A 22,081-nucleotide genomic window follows, 5' to 3' on the forward strand; every position below is an offset into this window, starting at 1 on the left:
GTATCTGGAAGTGGCTCAGCCAGCAAACCTGCAGAATGCTGAAGGTGAACAAAGCAGTGCAGAGGAGAGTCTTTTTCAGCCGGAACAGGAGTGCAGGATGGTGTCCATCCTCCAGCAGGCACTCTCCAAGTGTGCACAGGTCACCACTCTGTTCAGTGAGAGGTGGGCTTCATGTCACTGTTACCTTAGAAGAAATGATGAACTTAGTAAAAACTTTACAGTGTTGAACCTCTTTGTCATTTTAAGGATGCAAGAGATGACTGCAGCTCAAACCATGGAAGATTTGAAAGAACAAGTGGAGGTCAGGAGTCTTTGTGCAAATTGTGACCAGGTTTGTGTTTACCATGTTATCTTCAACAAAAACACAACAGCAAATAAAAATAATGATGTGTGCATGTCAGTAGAATGTTGGCTACAAGTGGTTAGGTTCTGGCTACTGTGATCGTTGTTTCCCAAATCATGTTTTGATGGCATGACTTCATCTCAGGAACTGGAGTTTGCATCTTGCCTGGTAAAGCAGGGTCAAGTGTCTGCTGAGGTTGTGATGGAGGCGCTGCGGCTCCTCCTCCCAACTCTGCCTGAAAGTGAGCTCCTCTCCATCACTGATGCCCTCTGCTCCAAACAGGTACTGGGGTCATCCTCTGCAGAGCAAGAGAACTCAGGGTAAGAACAATGATCAGGACATTAACGTTTGGGATAGGCGTTTAGAAATCTACAGATTCATTTATCCAGTTTATATTATGCAATGTGCAGTCACATGGGGTGTTTGTTTTTGACATTATAGCTAATTGTTTTTGTAGGATAACAGAAATATATTTGTGTTTGTGATCGGCTATTTTCTGTCATTAAGCACCGGTGACAACTCCAAACTACACTCAACAAAATATAAACGCAACACTTTTGGTTTTGCTCCCATTTTGTATGAGATGAACTCAAAGATCTAAAACTTTTTCCACATACACAATATCACCATTTCCCTCAAATATTGTTCACAAACCAGTCTAAATCTGTGATAGTGAGCACTTCTCCTTTGCTGAGATAATCCATCCCACCTCACAGGTGTGCCATACCAAGATGCTGATTAGACACCATGATTAGTGCACAGGTGTCCCTTAGACTGCCCACAATAAAAGGCCACTCTGAAAGGTGCAGTTTTGTTTTATTGGGGGGGGTACCAGTCAGTATCTGATGTGACCACCATTTGCCTCATGCAGTGCAACACATCTCCTTCGCATAGAGTTGATCAGGTTGTCAATTGTGGCCTGTGGAATGTTGGTCCACTCCTCTTCAATGGCTGTGCGAAGTTGCTGGATATTGGCAGGAACTGGTACACGCTGTCGTATACGCCGGTCCAGAGCATCCCAAACATGCTCAATGGGTGACATGTCCGGTGAGTATGCCGGCCATGCAAGAACTGGGACATTTTCAGCTTCCAAGAATTGTGTACAGATCCTTGCAACATGGGGCCGTGCATTATCCTGCTGCAACATGAGGTGATGTTCTTGGATGTATGGCACAACAATGGGCCTCAGGATCTCGTCACGGTATCTCTGTGCATTCAAAATGCCATCAATAAAATGCACCTGTGTTCTTCATCCATAACAGACGCCTGCCCATACCATAACCCCACCTCCACCATGGGCCACTCGATCCACAACATTGACATCAGAAAACCGCTCACCCACATGACGCCACACACGCTGTCTGCCATCTGCCCTAAACAGTGTGAACCGGGATTCATCCGTGAAGAGAACACCTCTCCAACGTGCCAAACGCCAGTGAATGTGAGCATTTGCCCACTCAAGTCGGTTACGACGACGAACTCGAGTCAGGTCGAGACCCTGATGAGGACGACGAGCATGCAGATGAGCTTCCCTGAGACGGTTTCCGACAGTTTGTGCAGAAATTCTTAGGTTATGCAAACCGATTGTTTCAGCAGCTGTCCGAGTGGCTGGTCTCAGATGATCTTGGAGGTGAACATGCTGGATGTGGAGGTCCTGGGCTGGTGTGGTTACACGTGGTCTGCGGTTGTGAGGCTGGTTGGATGTACTGCCAAATTCCCTGAAACGCCTTTGGAGATGGCTTATGGTAGAGAAATGAACATTCAATACACGAGCAACAGCTCTGGTTGACATTCCTGCTGTCAGCATGCCAATTGCACGCTCCCTCAAATCTTGCGACATCTGTGGCATTGTGCTGTGTGATAAAACTGCACCTTTCAGAGTGGCCTTTTATTGTGGGCAGTCTAAGGCACACCTGTGCACTAATCATGGTGTCTAATCAGCATCTTGATATGGCACATCTGTGAGGTGGGATGGATTATCTCAGCAAAGGAGAAGTGCTCACTATCACAGATTTAGACTGGTTTGTGAACAATATTTGAGGGAAATGGTGATATTGTGTATGTTGAAAAGGTTTTAGATCTTTGAGTTCATCTCATACAAAATGAGAGCAAAACCAAAAGTGTTCTGTTTATATTTTTGTTGAGTGTATATAAAGAATATAAAAAAGTCATGTGTGTAGTTACAGAGAGGAAAGGGAATATCTGCACATTTTTCTGACTGTGACTATCGACTATCGGTCGGCCTCGAAGAGATTCTGGCAAACTGTCCGAAGCCTCAGCAGGCGGAAGCAGCTCTCCACCAGCACTGTTTACGGTGCGGGTGGGGAGCTGTTGACCCTGACTGGGGATGTTGTCGGGCGGTGGAAGGAGTACTTCGAGGATCTCCTCAATCCCATCGTCATGTCTTCCGAAGAGGAAGCAGAGACTGGGGACTCGGAGGCAGACTCATCCATTACCCAGGCCAAAGTCACCGAGGTGGTTAGAAAGCTCCTTGGTGGCAAGGCTCCTGGGGTGGATGAAATCCGTCCTGAGTACCTTAAGTCTCTGGATGTTGTGGGGCTGTCTTGGCTGACACGCCTCTGCAACATCGCGTGGCGATCGGGGACAGTGCCTCTGGACTGGCAGACCGGGGTGGTGGTCCCTCTGTTTAAGAAGGGGGACCGGAGGGTGTGTTCCAACTATAGGGGGATCACACTCCTCAGCCTCCCCGGTAAGGTCTATTCCAGAGTACTGGAGAGGAGAATTCGACCGATGGTCGAACCTCGGATTCAGGAGGAGCAGTGTGGTTTTCGTCCTGGTCGCGGCACACTGGACCAGCTCTACATGCTCCATCGGGTGCTCGAGGGTTCATGGGAGTTTGCCCAACCAGTCCACATGTGTTTTGTGGATCTGGAGAAGGCATTCGACCGTGTCCCTCGGCGCACCCTGTGGGGAGTGTTCCGGGAGTACGGGGTCCGGGGTCCTTTGCTAAGGGCTATCCGGTCCCTGTACGACCGCAGCAGGAGCTTGGTTCGCATTGCCGGTAGTAAGTCAAACCTGTTTCCAGTGCACGTTGGCCTCCGCCAGGGCTGCCCTTTGTCACCGGTTCTGTTCATTATTTTTATGGACAAAATTTCTAGGCACAGCCAGGGTGTAGAGGGGGTCTGGTTTGGGAACCACAGAATCTCGTCTCTGCTGTTTGCGGACGATGTGGTTCTGTTGGCTGCGTCAAATCAGGTGACGAAGAGAGAGCTGAGTAGGGGGGCAAAGCTCTCGATTTACCGATCGATCTACGTTCCGATCCTCACCTATGGTCATGAGATTTGGCACATGACCGAAAGAACGAGATCGCGAGTACAAGCGGCCAAGATGAGTTTCCTCCGCAGGGTGGCTGGGCGCTCCCTTAGAGATAGGGTGAGGAGCTCGGTCACTCGGGAGGAGCTCGGAGTCGAGCCGCTGCTCCTCCACGTCGAAAGGAGTCAGTTGAGGTGGCTCAGGCATCTTTTGCGGATGCCCCCTGGACGCCTCGCTGGAGAGGTGTTCCGGGCACGTCCCACTGGGAGGAGGCCCCGGGGAAGACCCAGGACACGCTGGAGGGACTACATCTCTTGGCTGGCTTGGGAACGCCTTGGGGTTCCCCCGGAGGAGGTGTGTGTGGATCGGGAGGTCTGGGCGGCTTTGCTTGAGCTGCTGCCCCCGCGACCCAACTCCAGATAAAGCGGAAGAAAATGGATGGATGGATGGATGATTTGCAAGTTATTATTTTTTTTTTTTTAGAAGGGTTGGTGGCCAAGTGGTTAGTGCACTTAGTTTCAGTGCGCAAGGTTCCCGGTTCAAACCCCACCTCTGCCATATTTCTCCATGTGATGTGGAGTTCTGTCAGCAAGGTCATGCACTGTAAAACTTATGTCAGTTCAACATGCAGATCACCCTTGGATTTGCTGTGGTGACCCCAACTGAAAACAAGGGAGCAGCTGATTAGCAAGTTTAATCAGTTTTCTTGTCTTACTTTGTTAAACATTTCAACCACAACAATCGTGAATTTTGTGGGAAAAAAGTCCCAAACTTCATACATTGAATGTTATACATAGGGATGGGTGTCATTAAGATTTTAACATTACTACTATTAACACTGTTGCTTCTTGATCCAGTACTTTAAAGGCATTCTTATCAGTGCTTTTGTTTTGAGAAAGAGCGCGCCTCCACACACCACAATACTGCAGTATATCACTGAAAGATTCCTGAGTTTAGCACTATACAGATGACATTAGTTTATATAAACAAGTGGAATAATGTAATCTTTATTTCGGCATAAATCACAATCTATATAAATCACAAATCTTACAACTCTGCAAGTTGTTCCTAAAAAGAATCCAAGTAAATGCATAAAATACAGTGTTTTCCTTAGAATTTTCTCTTCTGGTGGTACTCACCGAACCTCCTGACGTCACACAGACCATGTTAAGTATCACAAAGTTTTTTTTTTTTGTTGTTTTTTTAAATAACTCGTGGGCTCCAGCAGCACTGATATATGGTGTGAAACAGGAATTACTTGGGAGTTTTATCAACAAAGGATTGCATGAACAGTGAGGGAGCATTTTCTAAAAAAAAAAAAGTGTTCAGTGAAAAAATATATATATTTGGAGGTGGAGGTTAATATCTCATTTTTTTGTATGATGATATTAGTAAAAGTCTGTGGAGTAGATTTTATATTATGATATCTTCTGTTGAAAGCTCTGACTGCTAACTTTTTAACTGAAGGGCACAGTAGTAGGTTGTGTATGTTCGAGCCCCGCTGTGGCTACAAAGATATGTCATCCAGTCACAAACTGGCATTGCTGGCAGGAAGTAGCAGTTGACTGGATGAGATATCTTTCTGGCCACGGCCACTTTGGGGTTCAAACACCAAATTGCTCATATTTCAAACCAAGGCTCTACCAGGTCAGCCAAAGGGGAATTCCCCACTAGCCAAGTCAGTGGGAACATCTGTTTAAATCTGAACTTTACGTTGTTACATGTTTCCCACATTTTTTTTTTTTTTTTTTGCTGGTAAAGTGAGCAAATTTTAATGGTCAAAAACTTTTGTAAACCCTAAAATCAAACATTTTAGTCCGTCTGTTGTGTGTTTGTAGCAGACTGGCTGCCTGTCGCTTGCTGATGACGTGATCATTAAGCACAAAACGTGATTGGCCGGTTGACGCAGGGAGCATTGTGGGTAGTGTAGTTCAGGTTCACTTTGGCCGTTACAGTTAGAGAGTCCGATCAAAACAAAATGGACTAATTTTAACATTATTTTATTTCTTTGTGGCTGTAATTTAATCGCCAAGACTCGGTGGGGTAGATGTGCTCTCACAGCGCAGCGGTGTGTACAGAGGGACTTTTCTTCACGTTTAGACACTGTTTTAGAGTTTAAAAAAAAAAGACATTTTATGTGGATTATTTCTTCATATGAATCCCACTGAAATTAACAGGTAAGAATTTATATTTACCACGTGTATTTTACTCTGCCAATCAATGCATTAATGGACTATTTTGGTTGTTTAAGCCGCAGGATTGAAAGCAGCAGCTTTTTAGTTTGTAAATGACGGTGTATCTAATACTGAGATAAACTATGATAAACTTCTTCTAATACTGTGTTTTACTGCTTTTGAAAGATGATGACAGTGTTTTTATTTTTTATTCATTCATTTTTCGTGCGTTCTTATGTGTTTGTGATCCTTGAATTTACCCACCAGCGAAAAGTGAAAGTGAAACTGGTTTATCAGAAGCCAACAGTGTAATCTGATGTGGCCGCATCTGAATAAAAGTTATCGTTACCTGTAATAAAGATGCATTTTTTAGCAGTTTATCAGTTTATCGGTCATAAAAGATAACTTTTCAGTTATCGGATTAATGGTTATCGAAACTAAGTTTTTGGTTAGCTGTGCCCACCACTGGCCATAGAGGGCTTTTCAATCTGAGCTTCACCTTGTTACAATTGACATCACTGCTGACCTCCACAGGGCAGCTGTGAAAGTATTACAATCCACTTAATTTAAGGTCAGAAACACAGAGGTCATGCCACATGACAAAAATTGCTCAGTGAAACATGGTGGAGGTCTTTTCACGACTTGGGGTTTGTATGGTTGCTTCTAGAACAAGCTCACTAATTTTTATTGACGATGCAACTCATGGTGGCAGCATCAGAATTAATTCAGAAGTTCACAGGAACAGTTTGTCTGCCTGGTTGTAGAGAAATGCATCAAAATTAATCAGGAAGAACTTCATCACATGGCAAGACAGTGATCTAAAACACAAAGAAACTAAACAAAGGAGCTGGTCACAGGGACAGTGTGGAAACTGTGATCAATTAACCCAGCTGCTCAGACATTTCACTGAAGACCAGACTGAAGGAGAAACTGCCCCAAAAGCAAACAACAGCTGGAAAGAGGCTGCTGTAAAAGCAGAATAAACAAACAATCTGGTAATAGTAATCGCAGAGTTTATGCAGTTACTACAAGCAAGGCGTATGAAACTAAATTTTTTTTCAGGATGCCACAGTGGATCCAGTAGAGATCCATGTTGGGATGTGGCACATTTTACATCATACATTGCATCCCGAAAGTGTTCACAGCACTTCACTTTTTCCAGGTTTTATGTTACAGCCTTATTCCAAAATGGATGAAATAAATTTTTTCCTCAAAATTCTACACACTGTACCCCATAATGACAAAGTAAAAATTGTTTTCAGATTTTTGGAAACTTATTAAAAATGTAAAAAATTATTAAGAAATCACTTGTACATAAATATTCATAGCCTTTTCCATGAAGCTCAAAATTGAGCTCAGATGCATCCTGTTTCCACTGATCATCCTTGAGATGTTTCTACAGCTTAATTGGAGTCCACCTGGGGTAAATTCAGTTGATTGGAGATGAACTGGAAAGGCACACACCTGTTTACATACAAGGTCCCACAGTTGACAGTGCATGTCAGAGCACAAACCAAGCATGAAGTCAAAGGCATTATCTGCAGACTTCCGAGACAGGACTGTCTTGAGGCACAAATCTGGGGAAGGGTACAGAAGCATTTCTGGTGCTTTGAAGGTCCCAGTGAGCACAGTGGCCTCCATTATCCATAAATGGAAGAAGTTTGGATCCACCAGGACTCTTCATAGAGCTGCCGTCTGTCCAAACTGAGTGATTGGAGGAGAAGGGCGTCAGGGAGGTGACCAAGAACCCGATGGTCACTCTGTCAGAGCTCCAACATTCCTCAGTGGAGGGAGTAGAACCTTCCAGAAGGACAACCATCTCTGCAGCAATCCACCAATCAGGCCTGTATGGTAGAGTGGTCAGACAGATGCCACTCCTTAGTAAAAGACACATGGCAGCCTGCCTGGAGTTTGCCAAAAGGCACCTGAAGGACCATGAGAAACTAAATTCTCTGGTATGATGAGGCAAAGATTGATCTCTTTGGTGTGAATGCCAGGCGTCTCATTGGGAGGAAACCAGGCAAAATCCCTCAGGAGTAGAGAAATCAATTGGTCCAAGGACACGAACCAGTAACTTTTGACCTATGTCTAATTGATATTTTCCCCTGCTAGACCAATCCATCCATCCATTTTCTTCCGCTTTATCCGGAGTCGGGTCGCAGGGGCAGCAGCTCAAGCAAAGCCGCCCAGACCTCCTGATCCACACACACCTCCCCCAGCTCCTCCGGGGGAACCCCAAGGCGTTCCCAAGCCAGCTGAGAGATGTAGTCCCTCCAGCGTGTCCTGGGTCTTCCCCGGGGCCTCCTCCCAATGGGACGTGCCTGGAACACCTCTCCAGCGAGGCATCCAGAGGGCATCCAGAAGAGATGCCCGAGCCACCTCAACTGACTCCTTTCGATGTGGAGGAGCAGCGGCTCGACTCCGAGCTCCTCCCGAGTGACCGAGCTCCTCACCCTGTCTCTAAGGGAGCGCCCAGCCACCCTGTGGAGGAAACTAATCTCGGCTGCTTGTACTCGCGATCTCGTTCTTTCGGTCATGAGCCAAATCTCATGACCATAGGTGAGGATCGGAACGTAGATCGATTGGTAAATCGAGAGCTTTGCCCCCTACTCAGCTCTCTCTTCACCACGACGGTCCGATACAGCGACCGCATCACTGCAGATGCTGCACCGATCCGTCTATCGATCTCACGCTCCATCCGTCCCTCACTCGTGAACAAGACCCCGAGATACTTAAACTCCACTTCACCGACCTGAAGAGGTCAAAGCACCTTTTTCTGGTTGAGAACCATGTCCTCGGATTTGGAGGTGCTGATCTTCATCCCGGACGCTTCACACTTGGCTGCAAACCGCCCCAGTGCACGCTGAAGGTCCTGATTTGACGAAGCCAACAGAACCACATTGTCCACAAACAGCAGAGATGAGATTCTGTGGTTCCCAAACCAGACTCCCTCTACACCCTGGCTGCGCCTAGAAATTCTATCCATAAAAATAATGAACAGAACCGGTGACAAAGGGCAGCCCTGGCAGAGGCCAACGTGCACTGGAAACAGGTTTGACTTACTACCGGCAATGCGAACCAAGCTCCTGCTGCGGTCGTACAGGGACCGGATAGCCCTTAGCAAAGGACCCCGGACCCTGTACTCCTGGAGCACCCCCCACAGGGTGCCCCGAGGGACACGGTCGAACGCCTTCTCCAGATCCACAAAACACATGTGGACTGGTTGGGCGAACTCCCATGAACCCTCGAGCACCCGATGGAGCATGTAGAGCTGATCCAGTGTGCCGCGACCAGAACGAAAACCACACTGCTCCTCCTGAATCAGAGGTTCAACCATCGGTGGAATTCTCCTCTCCAGTACTCTGGAATAGACCTTACCGGGGAGGCTGAGGAGTGTGATCCCCTTATAGTCGGAACACACCCTCCGGTCCCCCTTCTTAAACAGAGGGACCATCACCCCGGTCTGCCAATCCAGAGGCACTGTGCCCAATCGCCATGCGATGTTGCAGAGGCGTGTCAGCCAAGACAGTCCCACAACATTCAGAGACTTAAGGTACTCAGGACGGATTTCATCCACCCCAGGAGCCTTGCCACCGAGGAGCTTTCTAACCACCTCGGTGACTTCGGCCTGGGTAATGGATGAGTCTGCCTCTGAGTCCCCAGTCTCTGCTTCCTCTTCGGAAGACATGACGATGGGATTGTGGAGATCCTCGAAGTATTCCTTCCACCGCCTGACAACATCCCCATTCAGGGTCAACACCTCCCCACCCGCACCGTAACAGTGCTGGTGGAGAGCTGCTTCCACCTCCTGAGGCGCCGGACGGTTTGCCAGAATCCCTTCGAGGCTGACCGATAGTCCTCCTCCATGGCCTCCCCGAACTCCTCCCAGACCCGAGTTTTTGCCTCTGCGACTGCACGGGCTGCGGCATGCTTGGCCTGCCAGTACCTGTCAGCTGCCTCCGGGGGCCCACCTACCAACAAAGATAAGTAGGACTCCTTCTTCAGCTTGACGGCATCCCTTACTTCCGGTGTCCACCACCGGGTTCGGGAATTGCCGCCGCGACAGGCACCAGAGACCTTGTGACCACAGCTACGAGCGGCCGCATCAACCATGAAGGTGGAGAACATGGTCCACTCGAACTCCATGTCTCCAATATCCAGTAGCGAATCCATCATGACGCGCGAAGCCTCCGCTCGGCTTTCCATGACAAAATCTCTTGTTAAAAGTGAAATCTGCTGGAAAATGGTTGATGTCCAGCTCTTGTGATAACCAGAGAAATGGCACACGATGGTCACGGATCCAGATAGCCATCTGTTTAGAAATGAAATGGTCGTTCAGCCTGTCGATGGCGGCTTCAGAGCGTGGCGCGCCCCACAGCCACTGGGGGCCATCCTTAAAGCGACAGTAACACTCCTTATTCTATACCAAGCCCGTAACATTTTCACTGAAAGACAGATAATGTTTTCTAATGGTTTCCAGCTGCCAGTCTCTAACAGTTTCTGAAAAAAATTCTGATGGAAAAAAGCCCAAATCATTCCGCCATTTCCTGGCAATGAAACAACGACGAGGGGGCTGGACCACTCCTCACTAAAAGCCTGCTCACAGGCGAATGACGCAACCGACAGGCGTGGAAAAACTCACGCATGCGCACGAGGGTTCAAGCTTGTCTGATGCAATCACACGTGATTCAAATCCATATGCTTTTTGAAAAAAATAATAAGGTTGGATACTTTTCTAATAGACCTCCTATTGTAGAGCTTACACAGCTGTTAGGGCTGCATAAGAGGAGCACACGGCCAGAATTACAGAGTGAAGTATAAGATGCACAATACATTCAAATGAAAGCAGAGGATCATGTAGGCAAATGTGTACTTTATATACATTCAACACAAAATGAAAATGTTGTATCATGCTATAGATTTACAAATACAATATTGATTGAATACATGCGCATGATTTGATGATTAATGCTACACTGAGGCTCGCTGGTGGAGGCTCTGAGCTTCCAAATAACTGGGGTCACTAACTTGGACCAGGAGGACCAGTAAAAAACTGGTGCTACTGGTCCTGACCAGTAGGTTATAAAAATGTTTCTCTAAGCCTGTCCCCACAGTGAAGCATGGTGGTGGCAGCATCATGCTGTGTGGATGTTTTTCGTCAACAGGAACTGGAAGACTAGTTAGGATTGCGGGACAGATAAATGCAGCAATGTACAGAGACATTCTGTATGAAAACCGGCTCCAGAGCGCTCTTGACCTCTCTTGAGGGTTCATCTTTCAGCAGGACAGTGACCCAAAGTGCACAGCCAAGATATCAAAGGAGTGGCTTCAGGACAACTCTATGAATATCCTTGAGTGGCCCAGCCAGAGCCCAGACCTGAATCCAATTGAACATCTCTTTAGAGATCTGAAAATGGCTGTGCACCAACGCTCCCCATCCAGCCTGGTGGAGTTTGAGAGGTGCTGCAAAGAGAAATGGGTAAAACTGCCCAAATATAGCTGCACCAAGCTTATGGCATCATATTCAAGAAGACTTGAAGCTGTAATTTCTGCCAAAGTTCCATCAACAAAGTATTGAGCAAAAGGTGTGAATGCTTATATACATGCAATTTCTTTGTTTTTTTAATTTTAATAAATTTACAAAAAAAATAAAAAATAATTCATATTGTCATTATGGGGTGTTTTAAGTAGAATTGTGAGGAGAAAATGAAATTGCAGTTGAAATTGAAAAAGGCTGTAACATAACAAAATGTGGAAAATGTGAAGCGCTGTGAATACTTTCCAGATGCACCGTATGCAGTGGACCACAAAATGCAGACAGCAAAACTCAAAGGGTTAAGTGCAAAAATTCAGAAGCTTTAATTCCCAAGGTGATGGTAAAATACAGTGGTGAGGAAAAACATCCATGAACCAAAAACAGCTGTCAGAAATCACAGGAATGGATTACTTACAAACAAACACTGGTGCAAACAGATGAGGGAGTTCAGGAATGCAGACTGATGAAGCATAAGCAACCAGCAGTCACATAGAAGACAGAGTGGCTTAAATAGGCAACACTGATTAACCACAGGTGAGGATCTGAGTGAGGCAGAAACAGAGTGATCTTAAAGTGACACCAGTAACTAATAAGTAAACAACCATCCAGTGACACGTGGAACAAACTGAATCCAGAATTGACCATCAAGCTCCAGAGACCTCCACACTCTACAAATAATTCAGAAACAAAAAGGTAACAGGAGGTGAGAGACCATAAGAATTGATGGTGCAAAACCCCAACACTTAGACCTGATCAAAAAACAGAAAACAATAAAAGCTACGAGGTCTGTCCGTAAAGTATAGGTCCGTTTTATTTTTTTCAAAAACTATATGGATTTCATTCATATGTTTTTACGTCAGACATGCTTGAACCCTCGTGCGCATGCGTGAGTTTTTCCACGCCTGTCGGTGAAGTCATTCGCCTGTGAGCACTCCTTGTGGGAGGAGTCGTCCAGCCCCTCGTCGGAATTCCTTTGTCTGAGAAGTTGCTGAGAGACTGGCGCTTTGTTTGATCAAAATTTTTTCTAAACCTGTGAGACACATCGAAGTGGACATGGTTCGAAAAATTAAGCTGGTCTTCAGTGAAAATTTTAACAGCTGATGAGAGATTTTGAGGTGATTCTGTCGCTTTAAGGACTTTTCACGGTGCGAGACATCACGCAGCGCTCTCAGGCGCCGTCGTCAGCCTGTTTCAAGCTTAAAACCTCCACATTCCAGGCTCTATTGATCCAGGACGTCGTGAGAGAACAGAGAAGTTTCAGAAGAAGTCGGTTTCAGCATTTTATCCGGATATTCCACTGTTAAAGGAGATTTTTTTAATGAAAGACGTGCGGGCGGATTGCAGCGTCGGCTCGCAGCCGCCGCGACGCTCCACCACAGGAAAAACACCTCTGTTGGAAGCCTTGAGGACAAGTTGGAACATCTCCAGCTGATAAACAATTTCTCATATACTCACTCCACTGAAAGCCATCAAAAGCCAACTGGATTTTAACAAATGGTTATCAACACGGAGGTGTTTTTCCTGTGCCGCCGCGTCGCGTCGGCTGCGTCCCGACGCGCGGACCCGTCCGCACGTCTTTCATTAAAAAAATCTCCTTTAACAGTGGAATATCCGGATAAAATGCTGAAACCGACTTCTTCTGAAACGTCTCTGTTCTCTCACGAAGTCCTGGATCAATAGAGCCTGAAATGTGGAGGTTTTAAGCTTGAAACAGGCTGATGACGCTGCCTGAGAGCGCTGAGCGACGTCTCGCACCGTGAAAAGTCCTTAAAGCGACAGAATCACCTCAAAATCTCTCATCAGCTGTTAAAATTTTCACTGAAAACCAGCTTAATTTTTCGAACCATGTCCACTTCGATGTGTCTCACAGGTTTAGAAAAAATTTTGATCAAACAAAGTGCCAGTCTCTCAGCAACTTCTCAGACAAAGGAATTCCGACGAGGGGCTGGACGACTCCTCCCACAAGGAGTGCTCACAGGCGAATGACGTCACCGACAGGCATGGAAAAACTCACGCATGCGCACGAGGGTTCAAGCATGTCTGACGTAAAAACATATGAATGAAATCCATATAGTTTTTGAAAAAAATAAAAAGGACCTATACTTTACGGACAGCCCTCGTATATGAAACAAACCTGAATAAATACATTTAGACATATAATGAAATACATTCAGACATATACTAAAGCCCCTTTCACACCAGCGCAAACATAGTTGCGTTGTGTTGCGTTTAGAGAACGCCTGAAATGCACGCGTACTCTGCGTTTTTCCTGTGTAATCGCGTGCCGTTGCATTCGTAGATTTGCTTGCAGCTGCGTATGTTTGTTTTTAATGTATGTGTACAGTTTAATTTCTTACGTCCTCCTCGTGTAGCTCTCAGCATACTGCTGTGTAGGGAATAAAAACTCAGTGTAGAGCTGCTTAAACTCTACGTTTGTGCGTGTAGCCCTTGCCGCTATTTAGAACCAATTCAACTCTTTCAGTTCACTCCTGCTGGCTGTGCAGAACACATTGCTGACAGAGAGAGAGAATGCGCTCTGTTCTCAAAACATTACATGAACAGACACATGTTGCTCGCAAGGAGAGAGGGAAAGAGAGAGTGAGAGAGCGAGTGAGCGCAGAGAAACAAAGTAGTGGAAATCACAGCTTTTTTTTAAGCCATCAGCATCAACAGACATTCTGTGAGAACACGTTTGATCCACAGAGCTGTGACACATGTCCCTGAGTAAAAGCAGGAAAACCAGTGTTATTGCATTTACTTTTGAACAATGTTTCAGTCATTAATTATGCACAAAACAGTCCGTTTGTGCGAGGCTGCCAGCAACCACATGCATGAGAAGTGGAGATGGACAGTTAGCCTGGACGTGGAAATGTCCTCCCACTGGCTATCTGTCTGTAAGGAGGAGTTGATGGACTTGAATAATGTCACAATCGTGACAGACTGGAGGAGGTGAAAAACGAACTGAAGCAAAGTGAAGGAAAGCGGAGCTGCTTCTGGCGGCCACACACATGACCCTCCGTGAGAAGTGAATGGTAGACGCTGGACATGTCCTCCTGGTGGCAATCAGTCCGACCTGGATGTGGACATGTCCTCCTCCTGGCGATCGTCCGTGAGCAGGACTTAATGGACTCTTTTAATGTGCCACAATTGGCAAACTGGAGGAGGTGAAAAACGAAGCAAAGTGAAGCTCCTTCTGGCGCAGTGCATGACCCACTGTGAGAAGTGAGTGGTGGACGCTGGACATGTCCTCCTGCTGGTGATCAGTCCATGAGGAGTTAACCTGGACGTGGACATGTTCTCCTGCTGGTGGTCAGTCCGACCTGGACGTGGACATGTCCTCCTGCTGGCGATTGTCTGTGAGCAGGACTTCATACACTCTTTTAACGTGCCACAATTGACAGACTGGAGAAAGTGAAAAAAGAAAAGCAAAGTGAAGCTGCTTCTGGAGCCGTGTGCAACCTGCCATGAGGGACCATAGACATGTCCTCCCGCTGGCAATCAGTCCATGAGCAGTGGACAGTGGACATGTCCTCTGAACGTGGAAGCTTGGCTCACCTCTTCTTCTGTGGTTTTGAAGCTTCGTTGCCAGCAAAGTCCAGTGGGATGAATAAAATCTATCAATCCAGGTTTGTACTGATGAAAGGATTTGTCGCATTGGCGTGTAGAATTGCTTAAAGCCTGCGTACTTTCTGCGTACAGTGCTCTACTCCAAAAAAATTAAACGTTTAATTTCTTAAGCCCCTTTCACATTGGCGTATTCGTAAAGCTGCTTATTGTGGCATATCGTCGATGCTGAGTTGAGCAGCTCTGCGCCCACTTTTAGCAGCTCCGCATCGTGTTTTTGCTCCCTACACTGCAGTATGTTGAGGGCTACGTGCGTAGGATGGAAGAAATTAAACATGTTTAATTTTCTTTAGCGTAGAGCACTGGACACAGTTTTAAGCAGGTCTGCGGAGCACAGCGTTACTGCATGCAAGTCTGTGCAACCTCAACTCAGAAATCCAGAAACACAACAGAAACAGCAGGTCGGTCGCTCTCTCTCTCTCTCTCTCTCTCTCGTGTGTGTGTGTGTGTGTGTCTGATCAAACCTGTGACTTTAAAATAAAAGCGCACTCGCTGCATGTCGGTGCGCTCGTCAAACGCCCCAATTGATCAGGTCTGATCAAACCTGTGACTTTAAAATAAAAGTGCACTCGTCAAACGCCCTGATCGTGGCAGTAATGTAACTGTAAAAACCTCATGATACAGTCTACTGTTTTCCAAGTGCAGTGATGTGTTCTGCACAGCCGGCAGGAGTGAACCTTTAAATAGCGGCAAGGTACACACGACTGTGTGCATACATTAAAAAAGCAAACACGCAGCTGCAAGTATGAAACGAACACGGAAACAGGCTGATTACGCGCGCATTTTGGTCGCATTTAAATGAAACGCAATGCTGCAATACGAATACGCCAATGTGAAAGGGGCTTTTCATCCTCCTTGCTTAGCTCACAGCATATTGCTGTGTAGGAAGCAAAACCTCAGCGTAGAGCTGCTTAACTCAGCGTAGACGGTACGCCACAGTACACAACTCTACGTTTGCAATGGTGTGAAAGGGGCTTAACAGACCGCACAAAGGAAGAGACTACATAAAGGAACATAATCATAATCAGGGTGAACCATCACCTGATCACAAGAGGCAGGGCCCACAGACACAGACAAACACCACGTGCAGGCATCAAGCGAGATCCGGACAGCGGCACGTGACTGACACACAGGAGGAAGAGACAACTGGAAAATACTCAGACAGAAGGAAGAGACAACTGGAAAATACTCAAACAGGAGGACAAGACAATTGGAAAATACTCAAACAGCAGGACAAGACAATTGGAAAATACCCAAACAGGAGGACAAGACACAATTGGAAAATACCCAAACAGGAGGACAAGACACAATTGGAAAATACCCAAACAGGAGGACAAGACACAATTGGAAAATGTCATACTCAATGCCAGCACACACCCACACATAAACCACGGGAAGCCGACACACACGCACTCACATGCACGCACACTCCAGGATACACACCGGAGGCAGGGAGACAGATGTATAGTGAATCAAACAGGCATGCATTCCTACACATTCTCTCACTACACCTACAGGGGACAGAAGGACAGGTACACACGGAAGACAAGCAGAACCATGCCTGCGCATATTTCTCCAGCACACACATCACCCACCATTCTCTCACACTCGCACCCACAGATAATGCGAGGGTAGAGCAGGACTGGGCATGTGATCAGGGAAGGACATGGGGACAAGAAGAAACCTTAAAAGAACATCAAAAGACCCAACAACCAAACCGAACCCCAACAGTATCCCTTTCTAAATGCAACTCCAGTTGTACATGGACAAAGTGTGAGGCTCCTGGTGTTTTGTTCAGGTCCTATTTAGGACCTGCTCTGCTTAACCTCTGAGATCTGACATGATCGGGTGTACACAGAGCAGCATGGCTGCAGAAAGTGAACCAAATATTAAGTGTTTGAAACTCTGAAAATGAGCTGTTTCAATATTTTTGCTCCAAAAACATATATAAAAATGATGGACCTATGTACTATGACATTTAACACATGTAGAAATATCAGGAACTAAAAGCCAACATTCTTAATTGTCAAGTCAACTCTCAAGCTCAAACATGGTCAGTATTTAGGGGGTAAAAATGAATTTGCCTTGTTGTTCCAATACTAAATCAGTTATGGTTTGTTCAAGACAAATATGAAAATGCATCCATTATTTTTGTGGGAAATTTGAACTAACAAATTTATGGTAATGAATTTCAGATGTCCTTTTGAGTTGGGAAAACTATGCATAATGTTCACAGACAATCTTTTTTTTTTTTTTTTGTAAACAACTGCTAAGCACATCTGCAGTGGCTACATATCGCATATGTTTTTCAATATTACTGTCCACTTGTGGGCTAAAATTGCTACTTCTGTCATACATTTCTGTTCACTAACACAAAACAAGTCAACCTCCTTTACAAATCCTTGACTTTAGTGTTTAATTTTTCTTGAAATTTGCACGAGCTGATCCAAAGCTTTCGCCGCACTCCACACTGACATTTTGTGGTGGGAGTATTTTTCAAACTTGTTTTTTGATGGTGGGTAAAAGAACAACTTAGACACTGAAAACATTGTCTCAAGTCAGCAGGCAGAGTCCCAGCAGTTTTGTGCGGTTTAGAAAACGAGCTTTTAAAGTGAAGACAGGATTTCCACATGAAGCAGCTGGCTGAAAACACCAGACGTCTCCAAACATTGTTGTAAATTTAAACAAATACTATTTGAAAATGGTTCCACAAGGACCACTTTGTCTTTGGCAAGATGGAGAATGATTTATTCATCATTTCATTTCCTACTGTTCCTCATATTGGCTCAGTGTAAGACTGAGGTCTGTTCCCGACTATGTTTGGATGACATGTTGAAGAATGTCCAACACATCTGTTTTATTAATCTGAATTGTCTTTCTGAAGGACAATAAAGTGAAAAATTCCTGGGTTTAAGCATTATCTTTTCATAATCATTTTCTTTTTGCTAATTTGTTTAGAATGGTTAATCCACTTGTGATCAGGGCTTTAAACCAGAATGTATTTATCTGTTTTAGTCTTTTTTTTTTTTTTTCTGAAAAGCAATTGGTGCATTAATGTTTCTGTTTTTGGGTTCCACCTTAAAATCATTGTTCCTGAACTGGATAAAACCAAATTAAATGCAGGTTAGTGTTCCATCTAAGGTGTGCATCATAACAATATATAAATATTGATTCTGCTTGAAACATACCAGTTTTGGTTTTAAGCCCTTGATGTAAGTCAACTTCTAACTGATTTATTATTTGGACCTGCATTTAAAAAATGCAGGTATTGTGTAGGCTTTGTGTCCGTCCATCCGTGTGTCCAGCTGTCCATCTGTCTGTGCTCAGCATAAGTCCAGTCCTATTCCTGCCAGAGTTTTCAAATTCACAGGGAACATTCTTGGGACACAGAGCTTGGACAAGTTCAAAGATGGCTAACCTTGACCTATTTTAAGAGGTTAAAAAGTCACATTCGGTTTCAGTCTGTTCCATTTTTTTTTTTTTTTTTTTTTGAGGGGAGAGGTTGACAGCCAATCAGTGTAGAGCAGCACCGTGATGTCAGTCTAAGTAGCTGCAAACTCTATTTTGTTTGTGTAAATGTAACCTCTTTGTAATATATTATGTAAAACCTAGAGAACACTTATAAAACTGAAAATGCTGTTTTTGGAACCTGATAACACCTCTGAAGTGATTTACAAGGCAGTTCGTGGACATTAACGTGGTGACATCAGTGGCTGATGTAGCTAGCTGCAAATATAACCTCTTTGTCATATATTATGTAAAAGCTAGTATACAAATAATGAATGTTTATGAGTTCAATGGTATGAATATTTCATGAGGTGAAAGATGGAACATACCATTCAACGAGGCGAAGCCAAGTTTGTGCGTGTGTGAACAACAAAAATAAGACTGTATACGTCTTCAGTGCAGCAAAAAAAAAAAAAAAATCACGTCAGAAATGAGTCCAGCTTTTGTTCTCTCTTCCTGCTAACAACCTCCAGGCAGCACAGTGGATTGATTTTGTGTGTGCGTGCACTGGCACGCACGTGTGGGTGTGCGTGCATGAGCACACATGCAAGGATTTGCAAATCCTCTTCAACCTATATTCAACTGAATACACCACAAAGACAAGATATTTAATGTTCAAACTGATAGACTTTTTTGTTTTTGTGCAAATATTTTCTCATTTTGAAATGGATGCCTGCAACACATTTCAAAAAAGCTGGGACAGTGGTATGTTTACCACTGTGTTACATCACCTTTCCTTCTAACAACACTCGGTAAGCATTTGGGAACTGAGGACACTAATTGTTGAAGCTTTGTAGGTGGAATTCTTTCCCATTCTTGCTTGATGTACGACTTCAGTTGTTCAACAGTCCGGGGTCTCCATTGTCGTATTTTGCGCTTCATAATGTGCCACACATTTTCACTGGGTGACTGGTCTGAACTGCACGCAGGCCAGTCTAGTACCCGCACTCTTTTACTACAAAGCCACGCTGTTGTAACACGTGCAGAATGTGGTTTGGCATTGTCTTGCTAAAATAAGCAGGGACATCCCTGAAAAAGACGTTGCTTGGATGGCAGCATGGGTTGCTACAAAACCTGGATGTACCTTTCAGCATTGATGGTGCCATCACAGATGTGTAAGTTGCCCATGCCATGTGCACTAACACACCCCCATACCATCACAGATGCTGGCTTTGAACTTTGCACTGGTAACAATCTGGATGGTCTTTTTCCTCTTTTGTCCAGAGAACACGACGTCCATGATTTCCAAAAACAATTTGAAATCAGACCAATCATCAGACCACAGCACACTTTTCCACTTTGCGTCTGTCAGTTTCTATCCATGGATGTTGTTGATGTATGGCTTTCGCTTTGCATGGTAGAGTTTTAACTTGCACTTCTAGATGTAGCTATGAACTGTAACTGACAGTGGTTTTCTGAAGTCTGAAGTGCCCATGCAGTAAGATCCTTTACACAATGATGTCTGTTTTTAATGCAGTGCCACCTGAGGGATCAAAGGTCATGGTCATTCAGTGTTGGTTTTCGGCCTTGCCGCTTATGTGTAGAAAGTTCTCCAGATTCTCTGAATCTTCTGGTTATATTATGGACTGTAGATGATGGAATCCCTAAATTCCTTGCAATTGAACATTGAGAAACATTGTTCTTAAACTATTGGACTATTTTTTCATGCAGTTGTTCACACAGTGGTGATCCTCGCCCCATCTTTGCTTGTGAACGGCTGAACCTTTTGGGGATGCTCCTTTTATACCCAATCATGACACTCACTTGTTTCCAATTAACCTGTTCAACTGTGGAATGTTCCAAACAGGTGTTCTTTGAGCATTCATCAACTTTCGCAGTCTTTTGTTGCTCCTGTCCCAGCTTTTTTGAAACATGTTGCAGGCATCCATTTCAAAATGAGCAAATATTTGCACAAAAAAAAAAACGTCTATCAGTTTGAACATTAAACTTTGCACTGGGATACCAATAAAACAACTGCAAATTATAAACAAGACAATGCTCATATGGCTGAGGGTATTTCATCATTGCGTTGTATTTTGCTTTTATGGCTGATAGATGTTCTCTCCCTGAGCTGACCCCACTGTACTCCACCTCTATTCTGAAGAGATAAACTCTCTTCAGACATTTGGCTGTTTAATTCTACTTTGTTGTGTGCAAAGTTGAGCATTAAAGTAATACAACCAAAACTGATTTAGTTCCATAAACATCAGTCTTCATCAGTCTGTAGTTGCTTTCCACCCACTGCTGTTATTTGTGTTCAGACTCCTTGCTGTATTTTCTATCCTTCATCTGTTTCTTCAGTTTAATGATTCCTGCACTTGGCTGCAGTTATGAATTTGCAGCAGTGTCATTTATTTTATATGCTTGTAAATACCAAATGGTTGTCGCTCCTGAAAGACATTGACAGAGTTATCAATTATTATCAGTGTGTGTCAGTCTGCATGCCAATGGAGAGGACTACAGGGAGAAAAGTTAGCTTCAGATTCAAGATTCAGACAGTTTTATTGATCCCAAATAGGGAAATTCATTTGCAGCTTACTATGTCCACAATCACCCACAGTATTCAGTATTTTGTGTCTAGGCACAGATCAGCCAACCCAACAAACAAACAAATAAATAATTAGAAGTGGGTAAGAACAGCAAGATAAAAAAATAAATACAATAATTTTAAATGACTACTGTCAAAGTTAAGTAGGCTGGCAGCAGAGGGAATAAACAATTTGGTGTATCTGTCAGTTCTCCTCAAATACATGATAGTTGTGTCACCTTGAATTCAGAAGGCAAAGCATGATCTGGATGGCTAATCATATTCTTTTCCTTCTTTTTCACCTCTTTCTGCAAAAGGGAACACAAGCCTGACTCCAGTGGTCTTGGAGCAAACCTTAACAATGCTATGCAGTGTAGTGCCGGCCCTAACCAATTTGGCGCCCTAGGCAAGTTTTTGTAATGAAAAGTAAAGAGTAAAATGATAAACACAGACAACATGAACTGTAACACAAATAAACAAATAAGCTTACACCTCTATTATAGCATTTTTTATTTTTATTTTTTTTTTAGCTATGACAAGCTCTGCTTAACCACATGACATTTCAATAAAAATGTAAAGAGCCGCTGACATTGACGATCAATTCATGTCAAAATGATGGGGAGAAAAGCAGCTCATAGCTTCTACCAACCATTCCCACCCCAGCAAACCACTTTTTTTGGATATGTCAGTTTAGATGAACCACATCCCGAAACGACTTAGAAATGACCAAACCATGGATGAAAACACGTTAATACTGCTAGCTACCTGATGCAATGCAGCGGAAAAACTAATTCATCATATTATTTTTACTGTAACTCTGTTGTGGTCCCATTGTTCCTCCTCTTATTTTTATTTTTCCTCTCCTGGGCACCAGACAGTTTGGGCCATTTTGACACTGTTGTTAAATCATGTAAATCGTGACCCGACACCAGACAGTTTGGGCCATTTTGATGCCTGTCTATAAAGCAAGAAATGTCTGTGTGAGTGCGGGTATTTTGGCTCGCATATCTCTCTGACTTTTGGCAGATCACCCTCAGCTTTCAGATATGGCTTGCGCATGGCATGATGATGTGCATCCTTTATTATGAGAATTTTGG

The 22,081-nt window shown here is 44.5% G+C and overlaps 1 protein-coding gene across 1 annotated transcript in view; it reads left to right on the plus strand.

Moving 5' to 3' along the window:
• Window positions 1–22,081, plus strand: part of LOC117507226 (limbin-like) — a 126,992-nt gene that overhangs the window by 97,788 nt on the left and 7,123 nt on the right. The window contains exons 19-21 of the mRNA XM_034167048.1: window positions 1–162; window positions 247–331; window positions 488–663. The exon at window positions 1–162 is cut by the window's left edge and continues 50 nt beyond it. Coding sequence (XP_034022939.1) covers window positions 1–162; window positions 247–331; window positions 488–663 — 423 coding nt within the window. The remainder of the gene's footprint in view (window positions 163–246; window positions 332–487; window positions 664–22,081) is intronic.

Source organism: Thalassophryne amazonica, chromosome 3, assembly GCF_902500255.1.
Source record: "Thalassophryne amazonica chromosome 3, fThaAma1.1, whole genome shotgun sequence".
In the NCBI taxonomy this organism is placed as follows: Eukaryota; Metazoa; Chordata; class Actinopteri; order Batrachoidiformes; family Batrachoididae; genus Thalassophryne; species Thalassophryne amazonica.